General features: G+C 52.7%; 2 protein-coding genes and 1 pseudogene across 2 annotated transcripts in view; 1 reads left to right on the forward strand and 2 right to left on the reverse strand.

Moving 5' to 3' along the window:
• The first annotated feature begins 326 nt into the window (after positions 1-326).
• ERGIC3 (ERGIC and golgi 3) lies at positions 327-16005 on the forward strand. The gene is made up of 13 exons (XM_054466478.1): positions 327-550; positions 688-758; positions 879-966; positions 1188-1307; positions 5757-5850; positions 6857-7022; positions 7156-7213; positions 13423-13454; positions 14404-14500; positions 14579-14643; positions 15348-15484; positions 15569-15624; positions 15800-16005. The coding sequence occupies exons 1-13, from the start codon at positions 463-465 to the stop codon at positions 15877-15879; spliced, it is 1152 nt and encodes a 383-aa protein (XP_054322453.1). The 5' UTR covers positions 327-462; the 3' UTR covers positions 15880-16005.
• On the reverse strand, positions 2779-4756 carry LOC129021315 (large ribosomal subunit protein eL36-like; annotated as a pseudogene).
• Positions 16006-17161: 1156 nt separating the features above from the next.
• The window catches only part of LOC129021317 (fer-1-like protein 4), a 48334-nt gene continuing 43370 nt past the window's right edge, over positions 17162-22125 (reverse strand). The window contains exons 37-43 of the mRNA XM_063659176.1: positions 21141-21301; positions 20222-20307; positions 18910-19008; positions 18493-18734; positions 17742-18025; positions 17557-17657; positions 17162-17456 (exon numbers count right to left, since the gene is read on the reverse strand). Of these exons, the coding sequence (XP_063515246.1) occupies positions 17267-17456; positions 17557-17657; positions 17742-18025; positions 18493-18734; positions 18910-19008; positions 20222-20307; positions 21141-21301 (1163 nt within the window). The 3' untranslated portion in view covers positions 17162-17266. The remainder of the gene's footprint in view (positions 17457-17556; positions 17658-17741; positions 18026-18492; positions 18735-18909; positions 19009-20221; positions 20308-21140; positions 21302-22125) is intronic.

Genomic DNA, 22125 nt, shown 5'->3' on the forward strand with positions numbered 1-22125 from the left:
TAGCGTTTCGGCTTCAGTAGGTGGGGATCAATTATTTGCATTTCTAATAGGTAATCAGTTGATAATGATGCGGCCGGTCCGGTACACTCGAAAAACTACTGTTCCAGGATATTCCAAGATGTTCCAAGAGTCTTAAACACCTGGCGCAGTTCCGAGCACAAGGCACACGAACGGTGCTATTAGCGTTTCTAACCCCGCAGAGAACTCCTCGCACCCGGGTCCTCAAAAAACCCGCCTGGGACAGCGGAGGCCCGGGCGGTAGCTTCCAGACCCAATTGCCCGCGCAAGGGGGCGTGGCAGCATCGGTGGGCGGGGCCTCCTGTAAGAGCACGCGGCTAAAGGTGGGGCCAAGCGTGCGGTTTGCTGCGCCTGCGTCAGGAAAAAAGAGGGGGCGTGGCTCCAGGCCGGAAGAGGGAGTCTGTAGGGGCGGGCCGGCTGGCGTCCTCTTTCCGGCCGGTCCCCATGGAGGCGCTGGGGAAGCTGAAGCAGTTCGATGCCTACCCCAAGACTTTGGAGGACTTCCGGGTCAAGACCTGCGGGGGCGCCACGGGTAGGCCGCGGCGGGGCCGGGGTCGCGGGGAGGGGGGCGTCCTAGAGCTTGGCCTGGGCTGCTGGACTCTGATTGGCCTGCCGGTGTCTGAGGGAGCGGATTCGAGGCCATTCTGACCCTCGCCCCTTGTCCTGCAGTGACCATTGTCAGTGGCCTTCTCATGCTGCTACTGTTCCTGTCTGAGCTGCAGTATTACCTCACCACGGAGGTAAGGGGCGGGGCTTAGTGCGTGGGCGGGGCTTGGCATTCTAGGAGTAGGACCTTTAGGGGTGGGAGTGGGGAAGGAGAGGTTTGGGGCCAAGTCTTAACTGAGGTAGTGCTGCCCCAGGTGCATCCTGAGCTCTACGTGGACAAGTCGCGGGGAGATAAACTGAAGATCAACATCGATGTACTTTTTCCGCACATGCCTTGTGCCTGTGAGTACCTCACCATGGGTGGGACTGGAGAGACCCAGGGTTCTCATGTGGGCTGCCAGATTCACACCTCCACCCTTAGGTTCTGGACTGGACCCCAGGACAACCTCCTTCTCTTAATCCCGTTCTGCCCCAAGACAGGCCCAGTATCCCCTTCCCCTCCAAAACTCACATCCCCTTGTCCGTAGGGTCCCCGTACCTTAGCCTGATTTTCCTGCTTCCAGATCTGAGTATTGATGCCATGGATGTGGCCGGGGAACAGCAGCTGGATGTGGAACACAACCTGTTCAAGCAACGACTAGATAAAGATGGCATCCCCGTGAGCTCAGAGGCTGAGCGGCATGGTAACCAGGGGAGGGGGCCGGCCGGGTCTCAGATTCCAAAGCTGGACGTACCCAAGCCTACCTGCTAGCAAGTGAACTGTGGCAGGCATAGTGATGCATTAAACAACTAAGAGCTAGAGAAGTCAAGTGACTTGCCTAGGGTCCCCCAGCTAGTAAGAGTCAGAGTGAGCTAAAATCCTCTATACATATTGAGTCAGGTAATCTACCTGGCTATTACTCTCAGAGGTCCTCAATACCTGCAGATGGTAGTTTGAATACCAGAGGTTTGAAGATAGGTCTTATGTGCTCTTGCCTTAGTAGAACTGTCTAGATGGACCCAGGCTTCTCTGAGTGTTTGCTTTCCCAGCCCATTGGCTTAATTCAGCCCTTAATGCTCTTCCCCTTTGGAACGCAAGTGGTTTAATGAGAATTTAGGTTCTCAAGTCAGATTGCCTGGGATCACATCTAGCTTTGTCTCCTACAGTCTGTGAGCTTCAGCTAGAAAGTGGTGATAAAACAGTAGTACCAACCACATGGAATTGTAAGATCAAATGAAGTAATATGTGTAAAATGCCTGGTACAGAGTGGGTACCCACTTTTACCTTCCTTCCCTTTATCTTGGTGGCTTCCCAATGCCTCCATTAACTCAGTTTCCCACCACAGCAAAACTGTCGTCAAAGCTGGGATTTCTAACACCTTAGAGATTATTCTGGTGGGGAGTTTTATCATTCGTTGCGTCAGCAGATTAATGCAGGACACCAGTGGAACCAACATAATTTGCTATAGGATTGGATGTGGAGCGTAAGAGAGCAGAGTCATGGTTGTTGATTCCAACGCTTTCAGCCTGAGCAAATGAATGACTTGAGATGGAGATGACTGGAGGAGAAGGTTTTTTTGGTGGGAGGGAGGAGTGGCTATTAGATATCCACTGCTGTGTAACAAAGTACTCCAAAAGTTAGTAGTTTGATAGAATAAAAATTTGTTTTTTCAGTTTCCCTGGGTCAGGAATTTAGGAGTGGCTTGTTTGGGTGATTCGGGATTAGGGTATCTCACGAGGTTGCAGTCATCTAAGGATTGATGGGGCACTGCAGAATCTACTTTTATCTGTCTGTCTGTCTATCTATCTATCTATCTTGAGACAGAGTCTCACTCTGTCGCCCAGGCTGGAGTGCAGTGGCGCGATCTTGGCTCACTGCAACCTCCGCCTCCCAGGTTCAAGTGATTCTCCTGCCTCAACCTCCCGAGTAGCTGGGATTACAGGTGCGTGCCACCACGCCCAGCTAATTTTTTGTATTTTTAGTAGAGACAGGGTTGCACCTTATTGGGCCGGATGGTCTTGATCTCTTGACCTCGTGATCCACCCACCTCAGCCTCCCAAAGTGCTGGGATTACAGGCATGAGCCGCTGCGCCTGGCCTACTTATTTGTTGTTTAAATTTATTTTTTTTCTGTCAAGCTGTTCTTTATTTCAGAGAGAGGGCGGGGCAGGAGGCTCAGTCTTTCTTGGTATTGGCTTTCCTCATGATGGCTGGGACATTGCTCAGCTCCTCCTGCCTCCTCTTGGTGCGGATGTGTGTCCCCACTCTTTACTTAATGAACTTGAGGGCCCGTTTGTCCTTGGAGAACTTCAGTAACTCCATGGCATGCCACTCATACGGGGCGAAACCACACACCTCTCGGATCATGTCCCACATGAATTTGGTGTGTTTGGTCAGGCTCCCGCGGTGGCAGCTGTGCCTGGGCTTGCTCATGTTCTTGGTCATCTTGTGGCCCTTGTCAAGGCACACGGCCATAGTGGGTAGCACAGAGCCGTGGCTGCTGCTCTCCAATGGCAGCTGTGGCAGAAGGGCTGGTGCTGCGCGGGGATCTACTTTTTTTTTTTTTTGAGAGTCTCGCTCTGTCACCCAGGCTGGAGTGCGATGGTGCGATCTCAGCTCACTGCAGCCTCTGCCTCCCGGCTTCAAGTGATTCGCCTGCCTCAGCCTTCTGAGTAGCTGGGATTACAGGCGCCTGCCACCACACCCAGCTAATTTTTGTATTTTTGGTAGAGACAGGGTTTCACCATCGTGGCCAGCCTGGTCTCAAACTCCTGACCTCAGGTGATCCACCCACCTCGGCCTCCCAAAGTGTTGGGATTACAGGCATGAGCCACCACACCCAGCAGGGGATCTGCTTTTAAAGGACTCACTCATAGGGCTGTTGGCAGGATGCCACAGTGCCTCACCACATGGGCCTCTCAATAGGGCTGCTTGTGTGTCCTTATATCATGGCAACTGGCTTCCCCAACTTGGATCTTGCAAGTGAGCTGAGAGAACAAAGTAGAAACCATAACCTTTGGCTGGGCGTGGTGGCTCACGCCTGTAGTCCCAGCACTTTTGGAGGCTGAGGCAGTTGGATCACCTGAAGTCAGGAGTTCAAGGCCAGCCTGGCCAACATGATAAAACCCCATCTCTACTAAAAATACAAAAAAAAAAAAAAATTAGCCCGGTGTGGTGGTGGGCACCTGTAATCCCAGCTACTCAGGAGGCTGAGGCAAGAGAATCACTTGAACCGGAGAGGCAGAGGTTGCAGTGAGCCGAGATCACGCCACTGCACTCCAGCCTGGGCAACAAGAGTGAAACTCCGTCTCAACAACAACAACAAAAAAACCAGTAACCTTTTTTATGACCCAGCCTCAGAAGTTGTACACCATCATTTCTGCAATATACTAGTGCTTACACAGGTCAGCCTTACTCGTTGTGGGAGAGGACTACATAAGGGTGTGAATACTAGAAAGTGGGGATCATTGAGGACATCTTGGAAACTAGCTTCCGCAGAGTAAGGTCAGGATTTGCAGGAAAGAGGAATCTCAGGTTTGGGGTATGTTAAATTTGGGGTTCCTATTTTATACTCTGGTGATATTAAGAGGCAATTAGATGTACCAGTCTAGAATTTAGAGGAGTTATCAGCAGATACAGGGTAGTTTAAACAATTGGACTAAGGAAACCTAGGGAGTAAATGTAGGTAGAGGAGAGGTCTAGGGCCTGTACCCTGGGCATCTCCAATATTTAAAAGTCAGGACAGGAAGGAAGATTGAGACGGATTAGCCATTGATGTAGAAGAACCAAGAGGTGTCCCAAAAGCCAAGTGGAGAGAGTTTCAACGAGAGTGAGCAGTTGTACCAGAAGCTACTGATAGTCCAGTAAAATGAGGAGTGAAAATTGACCATTGAAATTAGCAACACAGAGATTCCTGGAGACTTTGAAAGGAACAATTTTGATACTGTTGAGGATGAAAATCGGATCAAAGAGCAATAAAGGAAGTGGAGACATTACCTATAGGTGACTCTTGGGAATTTCACTGTAAGGGAGAGCTGAGAAATGGGGTGGGGTCTGAAGGAGAAAGTGGTGAGATGGTGGGTTTGGTGGTGAGAGCAAGTGAAGTTCCGTTGCTTCTCTTTTCTTAGTGGAAATTGAAAGCAAGGACATTAGCTAAGTGAAGAAAGAGGAAGGGGTTTTGGGAGCCTAAGGAGAGAGGAGAAGGTCTAAGTCACCTTAGAGAGTGGGAGAGTGAACTGATTAGAGAAATGAAGTGGAATTGCCAGGCAGTCCTAAGGGAGCTTCAGGCAAGAAGTAGGTACAGAGAGTTGAATGGAACCAGGGTGTGGCTTTTGCTGGATTTGTAAAACGAAAGACGAGAGGAGCAGGGAGTTGTGGTTATGTGGAAGAGGATAACTACAGTGGACCATGGATTTCAGGAGGGAAGTGAGGCGTGATAGTGTCAGTAGGGTCAAAGAGTTGGCGGATTTCGGGTACTAAATAGTGAACTTGCAAAATAAGGGTAAGTAGTTGAAGACTCAGACACTTGAAGTTGAATTTTGGAAGATTTGCAGTTATTGGCAGTGACAGGATCTAGGTATGAGTATGAAAATGGGTAGCTGAGGTGAGATGGCAAAATCAAAAGATTATCATGAGTCGGGAGGTCAGTATTCAGTATTGAAATCACCAGTTATGATGGGGTGACTAGAGTGAGGCAAGGAGCCGGTGCAGAGGGAGAGGTCTGAGGAGAAGCATCATGGCAAGAAGTTAGTGGCATACACGTTGGAATTAGCTGAAATCTGTTTCCTCGGTTGCATTGGGCAAAGTCACTTCTCATCAGTGAGCCTCAGCATCTTCTCAGTAAAACAGGGATAATTACCGCCACCCTCAAAGAGTCATTGTGGGGATGAAATGAGATGATGGTTGTGAAGTACAGTGATCTGTACCCAGCTAATGTTCAGTATTTACTGTTGACTTGTTTTCTTACTGTTTCTTTTATTAAAAGAATTGATACGTGTGTAGAAGTGCTTAATGCCTGACCCGTAGCATGTACTATATGAATATTAGTTATTATAACTTTTATTATCCCCAAGCAAAGGGCTTGTGCAGACTGGGGCCACTGATTTCACTGTGTCTGGCCCCAGCTGATGCCTCTGCTTCTCCCCTCCCCTTAGAGCTTGGGAAAGTCGAGGTGACGGTGTTTGACCCTGACTCCCTGGACCCTGATCGCTGTGAGAGCTGCTATGGTGCTGAGGCAGAAGATATCAAGTGAGCCGGTGGGGAGCGGGAGCAGGGTTCCCATCAGGCGCCATCTGTCAGTCAGCCTCAGCCTCAGTCAGACTGTGGCAGGTGGGGAGGTCAGACCAAGAATCTAGAGTGGGCAGGGTATGTGCCTCTGTCATTGATCCTGGTGCAAGTGACTGAGGCTTTGTAACCAGGCCCTACCTGGGAGCTGCAGACCTAGAGATGAAGCTGAAGTGGTCTCTGCTCTTCCACCTAGAGAAATGGTTCAAAGGTGGTCTCTGGAGTCCAGTTGCCTGGGTTCTACCCCTGTTTCCTTGGGCCAAGCCATGTAACCTCTCTATGTGAAGAGGGATGATAATAACATATTCTCGTAAGAGTCACATATGGATTAGCTGTATACCGTGTGTAAAGCATTGAGGTGGAAGGTCTGGCCCAGATTATTAGACCCTCAGTATCTGATAACTTCTACTGTTTCCCAGGCCCTGACTTTTGCAAGACTGATTCAGCAGGTCTGGAGTGGGGCCTGGGAATCTGTACTTAGATATTTTTTTATTGTGGAAAAATATGTGACATAAAATTTACCATTTTAACCATTTTTAAGTGTGCAACTCAGTGGCATTAGGTATCTTCACAGTGTCATGCAGTCACCACTCTGTGTCCTAAAACTTGTCATCACCTCAAACAGAATGGGAATATGTATTTTTCACAGTCCTAGTCTGGGCACAATGGCTCACACCTGTAATCCGTAGCACTTTGGGAGGCCGAGGTAGGTGAATCGCTTAAGCTCAGGAGTTTGAGACCAGCCTGGGCAACATAGCAAGACCCTATCTCTACAAAAAATTTTAAAAATTAAAAAAAGAAAACAGTCCTTCTGCCACTGAGGAAACACATTTGGAGAATGTTTAGTGGTCATGGATGAGGTTAGCAGAGCCTTCATTAGCAGGCAGAGCTGCTCGGGCTCTATTTCCCCAGATTCCAGCACTGGACTTATGCCTCTTTAACACTCTCACCGTCACTCCCTGCCCTACAGGTGCTGTAACACCTGTGAAGATGTGCGGGAGGCATATCGCCGTCGAGGCTGGGCCTTCAAGAACCCAGATACTATTGAGCAGTGCCGGCGAGAGGGCTTCAGCCAGAAGATGCAGGAGCAGAAGAATGAAGGCTGCCAGGTGTATGGCTTCTTGGAAGTCAATAAGGTATCAGGAGGGATCAAGGCAAGATAGGGCCAGCTGGGCTGGGCAAGCTCCGCTGGGAACCGAGGGCCCACTCAGGCCCTGAGTAGGCAAAAGGAGGACACAGCCAGAGAATGAGAGAGAATGTTCCTTACAGGTGGCTGGAAACTTCCACTTTGCCCCTGGGAAGAGCTTCCAGCAGTCCCATGTGCACGGTGAGTGATCTGCACTAGCTGGGGCGATTTAGATGCTGGCCACCTTCTTGGTGAGTTTGAGTGGTCCTCTCCTGCCTGCTGCTCATTTGTCTTGGGCAACCATTTGGCCAGAGCAGGCCTTCATCTCAGGGCAGCAGTTTGGCACAGTGGCTAAGAGCACAGGCTGAGGAGCCAGACTGCCTGCATTCAGATACCAGTTTCAGACCTTACTGGCTGTGTGACTTTGAGAAGGCTTCTTAATCTTTTTGACTCCTGTTTTCTACTTTATAAAATGGTGATGAGGGCACTTACCTCACAGGGTGTGTGTGCAGGTTAAAGATGATAGCACGGAGCCTGGCTTGTGGTAGGTGCTTGTTGAAATGGTAGCCCCCAGTGTCCGACAATGACCTGTGCATGAGGCTTTGGGAGAAGCAGAGCTAGGTTGGAGCACAGGTTCTGCCACTCCTGAGCTATGTCATATTTGGGAAATATTGAGCCCTATTTAGTTGCTTCTTCTGTAAAATGGGGATGATGATAATAGTACCCACTCACAGGGCTGTTGGGGTGAACAAATGAGATTTATTCTCATTCATTTGTTCATTCATGCATTCACAAAATATTTAGTAATCACCTACTAGTCTAGTTGCCAAGGGTACAGTAGTGAACAGTCTGTGCCCTCAGAACATTCTAGTAAAGAAATAGACAATAAGTATATAAAATATAAATAGTCCCCAATTAACAGTGGTTCAGCTTGCAATTTTTTACTTTATGATGGGTATTACATGCATTTTTCACTTAACGATATTTTCTTTTTCTTTTTTTTTTTTTTTTTTTTGAGACAGAGTCTCACTCTGTCACCCAGGCTGGAGTACAGTGGCGTGATCTTGACTCACTGCAACCTCCACCTTCCGGGTTCAAGTGATTCTCCTACCTCATCCTCTTGAGTAGCTGGGTCTACAGGTGCGTGCCACCACGCCCAGCTAAGTTTTGTATTTTTAGTAGAGATGGGGTTTCATTATGTTGGCCAGGCTGGTCTTGAACTCCTGACCTCAAGTGATCTGCCCGCCTCGGCCTCCCAAAGTGCTAGGATTACAGGTATGAGCCACTGCACCTGGCCGACTTACAATATTTTCAACTTGCAGTGGGTTTATTGGGACGTAACCCCAGTGTAGGTCAGGGAGCATCTGTATATGGTATGTCAGATGCTGTTAAGTCATATGGACCAAAACAAGGTAGGATAAAGATGGTAGTGGGGAGGGGCTAGGGTAGGGCAGTGAGGGTCCTATTTTAAATATGGAGGTCAGGGAAAGACTCTTTGATGAGGTAATATTTTAGCAAAGACCTGAAGACAGTGAGGGAGCCAGCCATGTGGATGTCTGGGGAGGAAGTGTTACAAGCAGAGAGAACAGTAAATGCAAATTCCTAAGGCTAGAATGTGCTTGGCAAGTTCAAGATACAGTAAGAAGGTTAGGGTGGCTGGAGCAGAGGAGCATGCTTAGAAATGAAGTGAGAGAGGCCAGGTGCAGTGGCTCACACCTGTAGTCCCAGCACTCTGGGAGGCCAAGGCGGGTGGATCACCTGAGGTCAGGAGTTCACGACCAGCCTGGCCAACATGGTGAAACCCTGTCTCTACTAAAAATACAAAAATTAGCTGGGTGTGGTGGCACATGCCTGTAATCCCAGCTACTCGGGAGGCTGAGGCAGGAGAATCTCTTGAACCTGGGAGGTGGAGGCTGCAGTGAGCTGAAATCACGCCATCGCACTCCAGCCTGGGTAACAGTGAGACTCCATCTCAAAAAAAAAAAAAAATGAAAGTGAGAGAGGTCACAGGGCCATATCATGCAGGGCTTGCAGGGGCATTGTAGGGACTCGGGCCTTTACTCTGCATGAGATGAGAAGCCATTGTAGGGCTTTGAAGAAGGTGAGGCATGATCCAACTTAAAAGCTCTCCAGCTGCTCTGTGGACAAGACTGGGCAGGGGAAAGGACAGAATCAGAGAGGCCCGTTAGGAGGCTGTTGCAGTGATCAATCCAGGCAAAAGATGGTGGGGCACAGCCCAGAGTGGCAGTGTAAGTGGTGGGAAGTGACTGGCTTCTGGATGTATTTTGAAGGTAGAGCTGAGAAGAGTTCCTGATGGGCATGAGGGACAAAGGAAAAACGAGTCAAGGATGCCTCCAAAGTTTTGTACCTGAGTAGTAAGAAGGATGGAGTTGCCTGTAATCCTAGCACTTTGGGAGGCTGAGGCGGGTGGATTGCCTGAGCTCAGGAGTTTGAGACCAGCCTGGGCAACATGGTGAAACCTTGCCTCCACTAAAAAATACAAAAAATCAGCCGGGCGTGGCGGCGTGCGCCTGTAGTCCCAGCTACTCGGGAGGCTGAGGTAGGAGAATTGCTTGAACCCAGGAGGCGGAGGTTGCAGGGAGCCGAGATCGTGCCATTTCACTCCAGCCTGAGCGACAGAGTGAGATTCCATCTCCATTAAAAAAAAAAAAAAAAGGATGGAGTTGCCATTTACCAAGATGAGGGAGACTCAGGGCAGGTTTACATGTTCGGAAATGGGGTCGTACAGCTGGTATTTGGCTTTTGACGTGTTCAGAGCAATAGCATCTGGGTGTCCTTCTAGACACCCAAGGTGTCAAGTAAGTTTTCCATTCAAGCCTGGAGTTCAGGGAGAGGACTTGCCTGGAGATGCAAATGTTGGCATCATCAGCATGTGTATAGAGCCATGGGACTGGATGAAATCACCCTGGAGGTGAGGGCAGATGGAGAAGAAGGGAAGCTCAAAGGGCTGGGTGCCAGGCCTCCCACATTAGAGGCCAAGGGTGTCAGGGGGAATTGGTAGGGGAGACTGGAGGAGGAGTGTAAGCCGGGAGTGTGGCATCCTGCCAGCCACAGACGGGTGTTTCAAATACCACCTCAGATGCTTCTGGATGTCGAGCAGGAATTGACCATGGGATGTATATGCAACAGTCACTTATTATAGCCTTGACTGAGTCATTTGAGGGGTGTGATAGGACCACCCTAGAGTGGGTTCGGGAGGGAATGGGGGAGGAGTTGGAGCGAGTGAGTATTGACAGCTCTATAGTGGAAATTGCCTAGGGGAGGAGAGAGCATGAGCTGAAGCTGAAGGGAAATGTGGAGTCGAGGGAGGCTTTTCTAAGGAGGGTGATGTAGCAGAATGTTAATATGCTGTTGGAAATTATCGACTAAAGACAGCATAAGTGATGCTCCAGAGATGAGACAGTGACCGGAGTGAAGTCCTGGAGAAGGAGAAAGAAGATAGAATCTAGTGCCTTACATATGTGGAAAGGCCAAACTTAGCAATAGGAGGAAGGGCAGGCTCTGTAGGTACAGGTAGGGTGGTAGCTGGGGTGGCAGAAGTACATGGAGAGTCTCTTCTGAGTCTTCCTGTCTTCTCCATGTTGTAGGAAGGAAGGTCCTCAGTTGACAATGAGGAAAGAGGGAAGGAGGTGTTAGAGATTTGAAAGAAGAAAAGGTGTGACTGGTCATTTGGGGGTGGAAGAGTATGTGGACTGGGGAGATTGAGTAGGATTGATGCAGCACTAGGGCCTCCCTGGAGTCCGCGGCTGTGAATGCAAAGAGAGCGGTCAGCGTGGTTGTCTGTGTGGGAATGGACTCAGTCGCCAGAACATTGCAATCGCCTGGGGTTTGGTGTTGCCAGGTGCCTGCAAAGGTGAGGGAGTCAAATATGTAAAGAAGTCATCTTGCTTCTGGACCACAGCATATAAGCTAGGAAAGGAGGAAAGACAGGATGTGGGGAAGCCAGTGAGGGGGCAGGAGGAAGAAGGGACTGCAAGTCCTGAGTGTGATGTCAACAAGTTGTTGGAAGTGGGGGACTGGAGGAAATTAGAAAGCTGGTGGAGCATGAGTTGCTTGAAATTAAAGTCACAGAAGGGGCTTTGTTAATGACAAAGTTTAGGGAATGACCAACAGAGCAAGTGGCTCAGGTAGGCAGAGCACAAGATCAGGGAGGAAAGGATGTCCAGGAACTGGGAGGCCCGGGTACTGGAAGGATCATCTACGTGGATATGGAAATCACTAGAAAGTGTGACAGAGGTAGTACAGGAGAGAGTGACAGGCAGTTGCCCAAGCTGTTGAAAAATGGCATGGGAAAACTGTTCTGGAGGTTCCATATCGATATCTAGGTGACTGAAACAAGCAGGGCTGCTTTGCCCTGAGCTTCAAAGCTGGGGATTTTTTTTTTTTTTTTTTTTTTTTTTTTGAGCCTGGAGTGCCGTGGCGCAATCTTGGCTCACTGCAGCCTTGACCTCCTGGACTCGAGATCCTCCCACCTCAGCCTCCCAAGGAGCTGAGACCACAGGCATATGCCACCATGCCTGGCTAATTTTTTTTTTTTTTTTTTTGCAGAGACAGGGTCTTGCCCTGTTGCCCAGCCTCCCGGGCTTAAGCGATCCTCCCACTTGGCCCCCCAAAGTGTTGGGATTACAGATGTGAGCCATTGTGCATTTTTAAGGCAGATAAAGGGAAAGTGATCTGGAAGTGGCAGTAAGGAGCAAGAAAGACTTCTCTTTAGGCCAGGGAGGAGGTTGTATATGGAGAGAAGATAGTCGTGCCTTGAGGGGATGCCAAGGAGTTAGTGCCTGAAAGGAAGAGGCAGGCTGAAGCAAGAAAGTGAAGAGGAACCCAGGGGTTGAAGGCAGGGCTGGGGAAGGTGGGAGTTGGGGTGACAGTAAAGGATGGACAGAGCCGCACAGTGACAGAGCCCAGGGTATTAAGATGGCCTCTCAAAGTGGTTGAAGTGAAGAGGAGGAAAGGGCCCCCTGGAGGGTAGCTCTGCTGGTCTTCAGGGCAGTCTGTGGGGGAGGGGCCAGTGTGGGGGCTGGAGGACCCTGCAGAGCTCTGGAACCCCGTCTTCACTCTGGAGGAAGCTAGGAGAAAAGGATCTTGCTGTGAGGGTAGGAAGATGATCAGTGTCAAGCTGTTGGCACAAGGTCTGGCGGGCACTCAGTAGACACACAGCCAGAGTGGCAGCCTCTCAGCCTGGGACTGTTAGACTTGTGGATCCCGGGGCCGGGGGTGCTCTGTATTTGGAAGGATGTATAAATGCAAAGGTACAGTTGCCCAAGGCCAGAGATCTGGCTGAATTGAGGCCTGGGAGTGAGTTTCTAACATGCTTGTGGATTGGGGCCGGGGTGGGTAATAATCTCTTACAGAGTAAAGTTTACAAGTATTTTTCCATCTTAGATCCCACATGATCCTTAGGACAGCCCTTTGCAAAGGAGAACACTGAGGCCCAGAGAGGGCAAGTGATTTGCCCAAGGCCACACCATCAGGAACTTGGCTTTTTGGGCTCTAGGCCTCTTGTCCTTCCTAGGCCACTATCTCTCTTGCCCCTCTCTGGCCAGATTAGTTCACTCTTGAGGAGGGGCCCAGGAGGAGGCTAGTTAGCTGGGGCCAGACTTTGTTGCTGAGGCTGAATGTTTCAGTCTTCCCTCCTGCAACATATCTTGCTCTCATAGTTCTCATTGTGAAGCTCTGAATCTTTCTTCTCTCTCCTCCCTCCCCCATGCTGCAGTACATGCTGTGGAGAGTAAGTGGCCCTGCCCCCACAGAGGCCAAGCCCCTACTTCTGGGGCAGCCCGCCCTACCAGGATGGGGGGAGGTTGGATGGGGCTGTGATTGGGTCTCCTCTGACCTGGCTGCTGGGTGACTGTACGAAGGTCTGGGATGTATCTTTGAAGTATGGTTCCTTGTAGCAGGAGGGATTGAGGCTAGAGGGCAGGAATAAATTATTCTGGAACAGTTGGTACAGGGTCCCCATGGGATTTCCTCTGGGGAGCTTTGAGGGTGGAGACAGGGAAAGTGTGGATGGCATTCTCAGGTCGCACTTCACTTTGAGGTTCAGTGATTTGCCATCAGCTCTAGTTAGTGAAGGCCCATAGTCAGTGGGTTTTGTTTCCGGAGATGCAGGCAGGGCTGTGGTGGTAGTCAAGGCCTAGAGTTCCCTGTGGACGTCAGGGAGGAACCAGGGTCTGTTCTAATGACTCCTGAGGAGGGCGTGAACTCTCACACAGGCCCAAGGCTTGCCCTTTCTGGCCGTCCTTAAGTAGGACCAGGAGGTGCCAGGCTGGAGAAGGAATGAGGGGTCAGAGAAGACAGGTGGTTTGCAGTCCTGGGGGAGGAATGAGGAGGCCAGTGCTGCTCCTACTAATGACGCCTTCTCCCTTGCCTTCTCCCTTCTCTCCTAGTCCATGACTTGCAGAGCTTTGGCCTTGACAACGTACGTACCAGATGGAAACCATGGAGGGCAGGTGGGGGTGGGAGGCTTGGTTGCTGTGTTCATTTCCTTGTAGGAACATCCTGGGATGGGGTAGTGCATATAGAAAAATACACCATGTTCTGAATGGGGATCCAGCCTGAGGGTTAAGCGAGAGTGACTTTTGAACTGAGCTCTGAGCAGGCTAGGGGCAAGATTGGGGTTGGATAAGAGCATCCCAGACAGACTGAGCCTCAGCGCAAGGTCAGGCGGGAGCATGGCCCTTCTAAGGAACTGCAGGGCAGGTGTGGATGGGTGAGGCTGGAGAAGTCGGCAGGGACCAGACCACACCGGACTTAGAGGCCACGCTGAGGAATCACGTCCTTCTCATGAGAACAGTGGAAAGCTGTTGGCCTTCTTTAAGCAGGGTCACGACATAATCAGATTTGCATTTTTGGAAAGATCCTTCTAGTGTCTGAGTCTGATACACAAGGGAGCAGGAAGGGAGTGCATCTAGGGGTTCACAGCCTCCAGCCTAGGCCTCCAGGCAAAGCCAGCACCTGCTACTCTGTGTGCCTAACGTACAAGTGAAGCTGGTATTTTAAGAAATCTGGAACCTGGCCAGCCATGGTGGTTCATGCCTGTAATCCCAGCTACTCAGGAGGCTGAGGCAAGAGAATCGTTTGAATGAGGCGAGGCTGCAGTGAGCCAAGATCATGCCACTGCTCTCCAGCCTGGGCAACAGAGTGAGACCTTGTCTCAAAAAAAAAAAAAAAATCTGGAACCCCAAGAGTTTGCAGGCTGTGGAAGGAGAAGTTTGTAGGTGGGAAATGGGGGATTCCTGTCTCGGGGAGGTTGTCCCCTTAGGACCATAGCCTCCCCTTCCTCCCACATCTCTGCAGACAGACCCAGGTGTCCCTGTCTGCTACTGTCATCAGAGCTTTGGATGAGCTTTGGATGGTGTTGTTTGCAGATCAACATGACCCACTACATCCAGCACCTGTCATTTGGGGAGGACTATCCAGGCATTGTGAACCCCCTGGACCACACCAATGTCACTGCGCCCCAAGGTAACCAGCCTGGGAGGCAGCCCCCAGCCGCAGAAGGCCGGCCGGGCACCCATACCCAGTGCTTTGTTTTCCCCTCAGCCTCCATGATGTTCCAGTACTTTGTGAAGGTGGTGCCCACTGTGTACATGAAGGTGGACGGAGAGGTGAGTCAGGGAACACCCTACCAGAGTCTCCTGTGCAGTGCCAAGCACTGGAGTTCCTGCATTTCGTTCCATCAGCCTGGGGAGTGAAAGCTGCCTTGTCCTCACATGGCGGATGAAAGACTGAGGCACAGAGAGGATGGGGGATTTGCCCTCCCAGGCAGAGTGCAGGCCTGGGGCTGTCATATTTAAAGCGCCTGCTCTTTCTGCTGCCCTGACCGCCTCCATCCATTCCTCCGGTGCTCACCACCTGCCTGCCTCACTGTCCCCTGTGGTCTGCCTGGGCTGGGGGTTAGGCAGGGCAAGCCTCTGTGTACCCACTCCCGAGGCTGCCCTGGCCTGTGGAGCAGCATCTCAGCAGAGTGGCAGGATGCGAGGGGCTGAGGGCAGAGGAAGTCAGTTCAGCCTTGGTGGTGTGTCTTTGGAGAGCTGCTTCTCAGCCTGGACCCCCGTGAGAACACCCACCAAATGCTGCCAGGATAGGTAAACTGTAAAGAGCTGGCACCTGGAGGGGAAGGCTGAGGCCAAGGCTAGGAGAGGGGTTCTGGCAGGCCAGGCCTTGCAGTGCGGGCCACTAGCACGGTGCTGTGTTCTCTCCCTACACAGTCAAGGCTCAACAGGAAAGGGGAAGGAGCAGGGGTGGGGTTGATGGTGGCTGGAGCCAGGTCCTAGCCCTGTCCCTGGCCCAGGCTCCCCTCCCACCCCAGGTGCTGAGGACAAATCAGTTCTCTGTGACCAGACATGAGAAGGTCGCCAACGGGCTGTTGGGCGACCAAGGCCTTCCCGGAGTCTTCGTCCTCTATGAGCTCTCGCCCATGATGGTGAAGCTGACAGAGAAGCACAGGTGAGGGTGGGGGCAAAGCGGCCTCTGGGGGCCTGGGCCTGAGGGAGGAGGGTGCCTGCTGAGCCCACCCTCTCCTTCTACCAGGTCCTTCACCCACTTCCTGACAGGTGTGTGCGCCATCATTGGGGGCATGTTCACAGGTAAGAGACCCAGGGTGTCTGTGAGCTGTGGGGTGGGGAGGGTAAAGCCTGGGTGCCCCAGGTTTGGTTGGGGGTGAAGGGGCAGATGCTGGCCTGGCCAGTTAAGTGACAAGGCTCTCAGCATCAAAAGTCGAGGCCCCTACTGGGCCAGTGCCAGCCCTTGTCTCTCTCCCAGTGGCTGGACTCATCGATTCGCTCATCTACCACTCAGCACGAGCCATCCAGAAGAAAATTGATCTAGGGAAGACAACGTAGTCACCCTTGGCGCTTCCTCTGTCTCCTCTTTCTCCCTGGCCTGTGGTTGTCCCCCAGCCTCTGCCACCCTCCACCTCCTCAGTCAGCCCCAGCCCCAGGTTGATCAATCTATTGATTGTGATAGTACTCACTGGTCTCCGTGTGATCCTTGCCGTGGCCAGAGCCTCATCCTGGCCACTCATTGAAGGCAATTGTGACTGACGGATCGGGGCCCAGGGCCGGGAGCCCCACGTGAGCATCCCCTAGCCTAGTTAACCGGGGTTTATTCAAACCAGACTCATGTCCAGCCCACAGCCCTGTCCTGGGTCCCTCCTCCACTGTGGTCCTCGGCCCTCTTGGGTTCAGCCCCGGGGCTCAGATGGACCTTTTCAGCGTGAGCTTCCTGGAGCCACCATGGCCCCCAAGCTCATGAGTGATCAACCCCAGGCCACTAATTCAGGGCCCTGAGTGCATATTGGGGCTTGCCACTTCTTCATTGATGGGTAAAGCTGGGGCCGCTCTCTGCCACCCTGGGCTCAATACACCTGATCCTGTCACACTCACTGATCTCACTCTGTGCCAAAGCCCCGCGCTGGCTCTCACTGCAGAGAGGAATCCCTCCAGGTCCTCTGCAGTCTCCTAGATGGAAGCAAAACTGAACACTGAGGTGCGAAAGTAGCAGTGGCCATTCTGGAGCAGGGCCAACACCAGACCCCTGGCTTGGGGCCTAATCAGGGTTTCCCATTAGAACTCTGAATCCATGTGGAGAACCAGGGCCCAGGGACCTCACCAGTCTACAGCCTAGGGAGCCAGGGGTACCTAAACAGCCAGTCAGTTGATCAGATCATGCCTTGAATGTTGATGCAAGACTGTGGCAGGGGAAAAGCACGAGAGAGGGGAAAGGAAGCGAAGTCAGGTTGTGACAGCAGAACTTCCGGAGTCAGACCCGAGATCCAGCTCTGATGGAAGCCTCTCTCAGGGATGGTGAGGGATGGACAGGTTAATGGAGTCCATCAGGTCCTTAGCTGTCCTGGAGCCGTGGAAGCCAGAAACAGATTAGGTGAGAGGGACCTGGCCACCAGCAGGAGCAGGAGGAGCAGGAGCAGTGGTGGAGTTGCTCAGAGGGTGTGATAACTCAGCTGCCGGGGCCCTTTTCTTCCCTGTGGTGGGGATGGGGGCAGCCTTCCATCCCTGTGCATTCTTCAAGTAAGTCCCCAGCACCTGAGGTCACCCAAGAACATCTCTGTTCTCTGCCACCTGGAGCCGACCTTGCATAGCACGTGATCATGGGTCAGTGGCTGTGATAGGTTTATTCAGAGGAAGGGGTAGCTCACATTGGTAAGAAAGACTTCCAGGAGCAGGCATTGAAGGGTTGGCACCCTGGGTGAGTGTCCAAGGTCAGCGAGAGTCACTTGTGGAGGGGACGGAAGATGACCTCGCTGATCTGGCCAGGGATGGTGTAGAAGACCAGGAGGAGGAAGACAGTGAGCAGCGCCAGTAGCAGCAGCGGCACCAGGATGCGCCAGTACCGGTGCCAGATGAAGAAGACAAAGGTCTTCAGCGGGTTCACAAACCAGTTGAAGGAAGTTTTGGGGCGGCTGTTGAGAAGGGTGGTGTCAGGATGGGGAGGAAGCCCCTTGGCCACCCCCACCTCCCCATCAGCCCAGGCTGTGGCCTCGGCCCCCGTGCCTGACTCACCTGGGTTTCTCCAGAGGCTCTGGCTCCTTCCGCCCCTTCCCCACTGGCCGTTTCTCGGCCTCCTCCACAGTCAGCAGCTCAAACTCTGCCTCCACCTTGCCCTAAAAAAGACACTCCTGCATCACTGGGAGCAGAGGGCGGGCTCAGGCCCCAGCTCAGCCTGGCCTCTGCCCACGGGCACCCACCGTGAGGATGTACACATTGCCACCCGTGTCTGTGAACTCCAGGTCTTCTGGCCGGCCCTTCCTCCTCCTCTGCTTTCGCTTCTTCTTGCCAGCCTGAGCCTCCTGCGCCTCCCGCTCCACATCCTCTGCCTCCTTCAGCTTCACTACCGGCCACCAGCCCCGCAGGCGGCGGCAGCGAAACAGATTGCACCTTGGCCCGGCCCCATCGTGGGCCAGCCGCACAAAGCAGAGCTCGGGGCCCCGGGCCCCACGCACCATGTCTGATAGCTGCAACTCCAGGGATCCTGCAAGTCCAGAGCACGCCGGGTTAGGCATGGGATCAAAGTCTCATTGTGCCAGGGGTGAGGAGGCAACACACCAAGGTTGTAAGTTGGGGCATCGAATGTTGCAGTGTGTGGTCAGGCCACAGCTATAGACCACCCAGACCACAGCCCAGCGGTCCACCCATTGCTACTTCCCAGTGGAAGAGGGCCAAGGGTCGGGATCAGAGTGCCAAGGACCAAAGGCTGTGGAGTCGGTGTCAGGGTGACAAGCTAGGGTCAAGTCAGAGTTGAATCAGAGACTCTGGGTGGGAATGGAGGTTACTGTGGTCTAGGCTTACTTAACTCAGTAATTAGGCCAGAAAGCAAAGGTTTCAGACCTTGGGTCCAAAATCCCAACATACAAGGTTGGGTCAGAGTAGGGAACCGGGGGACGGAGATGAGGGCTGGAGGCAGGGGCTGAGGGTGGGGAAGGCTAAGCAGTGTAATACCAAGGAAGTCATTGGCAGAGATGCGGTCATAGTCCCAGACCTGCAGGACCAGCACTGCAGGCTGCCGGAACTCAGCCTCCTCCAGGGCAAAGGGTCCAGACCGGCGCCGGACGCTCACCTCCCGCTCGGTGGGCAGGTAGTCAAAGCGGAACACAAAGCGCCAATTGAAGTTCCCCTCCCCAGTCAGGGAGTTGAAGTGAACGTCTGTCTCCTGTTTGTCATGCTCCAGCCCCTTCACCCAGCTGGGGCCGGGGTGGGTGAGCGTCAGGGCTGGAGCTACATGGAGAACCCACTCCTCACCCAGCTCTCAGCACCACGGAGGGCCTGGGGTCGGGGCTCTGGACTCAGCCCGAGGTCCCACACCCATTTGCAATCCCCCTAGTGCACCGCTGTTGCCCCACCCGGCCTGCAGGCTACCTCTTCACATAGATGTCACTCGACATCTCTCCGGTGAGTGGATTCACGTCATCCAGAACCACATCCTCCGTGTTCCAGATGACAACTCTGAGCTCATAGCTGGGGGACACATTAGGGGGTGGCTTCAGACTCTCGAGCGGGGCCCTAAAAGGGGCTGCAGGAAGCAGGAGGGACCTCGGCCGGGGCCACTGACATTCACTGGGCAACTGTGTGCCCAGCAGGGGAATCCAATGCCTGTGGTCCCATGAAGGGACAGCCCCAGGTGTCACTGACCACCCTGGCCACAGCAGATGGCCCCAGGAATGGTCTGTGGGGCCAGCGACGTTCTCCTTCCCGTGAATTTAGAATCAGGGCCCTGCACCGTTGCATGGTGTGGCATCAGATGCAAAGCTGGAGCCACCACAAGCCAGAGTTTGGGGATGTAGAAAAGTGAGTGAACAGAGAAAGCCAGTCTGCAGGGAGAAGAAGGAGGATGAGAGACGGGGGACGGGAGCGTACAGCGCCTGAGGGACAGGAGGGCTGCGACACTCTGGACCCTACCCGCATGTAGCCCTGTCCTTGGCTGCCATGGGGTTGCCTGGATAGCTGTTTTCTCCAGCCCAGCATCAATTTCCCCTCATTTGTTGACAGCACCGCGATTTTCTGCTGGTGACCCACCCCCACCCCAACCACCCCTCCCCACCACCACTGTCAATCTATGGAATTCTGGTGGAGCAGGCCCCTCCCCCCCCCGGCTGGACTGGGTCGGGGAGACATCACTGGACTGGCCAATTCGAGTATTACAGCCCCCTGACCACAATGATTGGTTCAGGGCACAGCATTTGACCCAAGCTGGTCTACTGAGTCAGCCCTGAGGCTTTTGCTGTAACTGGGAAAGAGGTGTTTGTTTCTACTCAAGTGGCCTGGCTGAGATGTAAGCCTCGCACTGTTAGATGCCACTTTGCCCCCAGACTGCAGAGGGCTCCCTGAGAGTGACACCAAGGAAAGCAGAGCCTAGAGGCAGAAAGTGACAGGCTGCTGATATCCGAGCATCTGCATTCAGCCCTGTGTGAAGTAGCTGTGCCCCACACAGAACTCCACTCAGATGAGCTTAGGTGGGAAGGGGACTTACCAAAAGGTACTTGGACTCAGTTTACAAGAGACACTCAACTTGCAATGCTTATGAATAACAGGGAATTTAATGACACCTAACTGAAAAGCCTGTGATTAGCAACCTCTGCCTGCTTCACTGGGGACCCGGGTTTTCAGAGGACCCTTGTACAGGTAGACCAGGACGTGCACCCGACTTGGGAGGAGGTGACAGAACTCTCACCTGATTGGCTGCCGAGGCTTGATGTCAACTGGGGGTGGAGCAGGCACATCTCGAGGAAAGATGTCAATCCACATGTGAAGAGATCCCTGGGGGGACAGAACTAGGCTGGAGGGTCTTGCCAGGCTCCCAACCTTCCCTGACAGCCCTGTGGCCACAGGCTGTGCCTTGTCCCCAAGTGGAGAAAAGAGCTAGGGTCAAAATGACAGGGTCAGGTAGATCCTGGGGGATGAGGATGAAGGTGGAGTCTGAAGTGTGGGTTCCAGGATCAAAGTTAGATTAGGGGTTCAAGGATGAGGTCCAGGCTGGGCGCAGTGGCTCACGCCTATGTCCCAGCCCTTTGGGAGTCCATGGAGGGTAGATCGCTTGAGCTCAGGAGTTTGAGACCAGCCTGGGCAATATGAGGGAACCCTGTCTCTACAAAAAATACAAGACACCTGTAATCCCAGCTACTCCCGAGGATGAGGTGGGAGGATCACTTGAGCCTGGGAAGTGGAGGCTGCAGTGAGCCGAGATCATGCACCTGCACTCCAGCCTGGGCAACAGAGTGAGACCCCATGTCAAAAAGGAAAAAAAAAAAATGAGGTTCCAGAAGGGGAAGTTGAGATTAAAAGTAATATCTGGTGTTCCAAGGTCCAGATCTTAGGGCTCTGAGGGGAGGTCAGGTTAGGAACCCCACATCTGAGTCTTGGTGCCCAGGGGTGGGGATCCTGTAGGACTGGGGTCAGGGTGAAGGTGTGGTCCAGGATGGAGGTCCAAGATGAGCAGGGACACAGGGACCAGCAACGGGAGCTGCAGGTGGCACCCCGGTAGACATCTTGGGGAAAGGCTGTCCTGGGGGCCCAGGGTCCAGGATCAGGTGGGTGTCCTGGGATTCTAAGAGTCTTGTGATTCTGGGCCTGGGTGCTGAGCCCTCCCTCACCTGCAGCAGCCCTGGGCTGTGGGGATGGTAGAGAGGCCTGGTTTCTACATGCTCGGGTACCAGCTGGATCCCAAAACCCGGCATTTCCTGCCAGCGCCGCAGCACAAGCAATGCCTGGGCCTCTTCAGGGTCCCCACTCGCCACTGAGGGGCTGCTGCTGCCTGAAACAACAGGTGTGTGAGCTTAGGGTTCCACACAGCTTCCATCTCTCCTCCCGCCCTCCCCCGCCACAGAATCTCTAAGCTGGGGAAGCCACTGTGTTGGATAAAGCCCTGTGGACTAGGAGAGCAGCTCTGTAATGCACAAAAAGTGGGAGACGCTGCTGTAACTTCGCCCAGTGAAAAGCCAGCAGTCAGTGGGACAGTGGGATTGGAGGTACTGCCACCTTTGCCTAGACCCTATTTAGAGAATAAGCCACCAGAGCAGGCACACTGGCTCATGCCTGTAATCCAGGCACTTTTGGAGGCCAAGGTGAGAGGATTGCTTGAGTCCAGGAGTTTGAGACCAGTCTGAGCAACAAGGCAAAACCTCATCTCTACCAAAAAAAAAAAAAAAAAAGAAACTTAGGCGGGCGTGATGGTACGCGCCTGTAATCCCAGCTACTCAGGGGGCTGAGGTGGGAGGATCACTTGAGCCTGGGAGGTCCAGGCTGCAGTGAGCTGAGATGGCACCACTGCACTCCAGCCTGGGTGACAGAGCAAGACCCTGTCTCAAAAATAAATAAATAAATAAAAAATAAGCCTCCAGCCATTTAATTCTGCAGCCACATTCTGTTATATGGGACCTCTGTGTTCCGGGAACTTGATTAGTTATGGGTCCACTTTGGCTCTTTGGGGGAATCTCACACTCACCAATAAAGACTGTTTTCTCCCTAATACCCAAGAACCTCGTCCTTACACAACCAAATTCACATCTACTTGCTGAAGCAATGGGTTATTTTGGGGAGCACACAAGACTGGCCACCTGGGCCCCCTGTACCTTGTTC

The sequence above is a fragment of the Pongo pygmaeus genome, chromosome 21 (assembly GCF_028885625.2).
Source record: "Pongo pygmaeus isolate AG05252 chromosome 21, NHGRI_mPonPyg2-v2.0_pri, whole genome shotgun sequence".
In the NCBI taxonomy this organism is placed as follows: domain Eukaryota; kingdom Metazoa; phylum Chordata; class Mammalia; order Primates; family Hominidae; genus Pongo; species Pongo pygmaeus.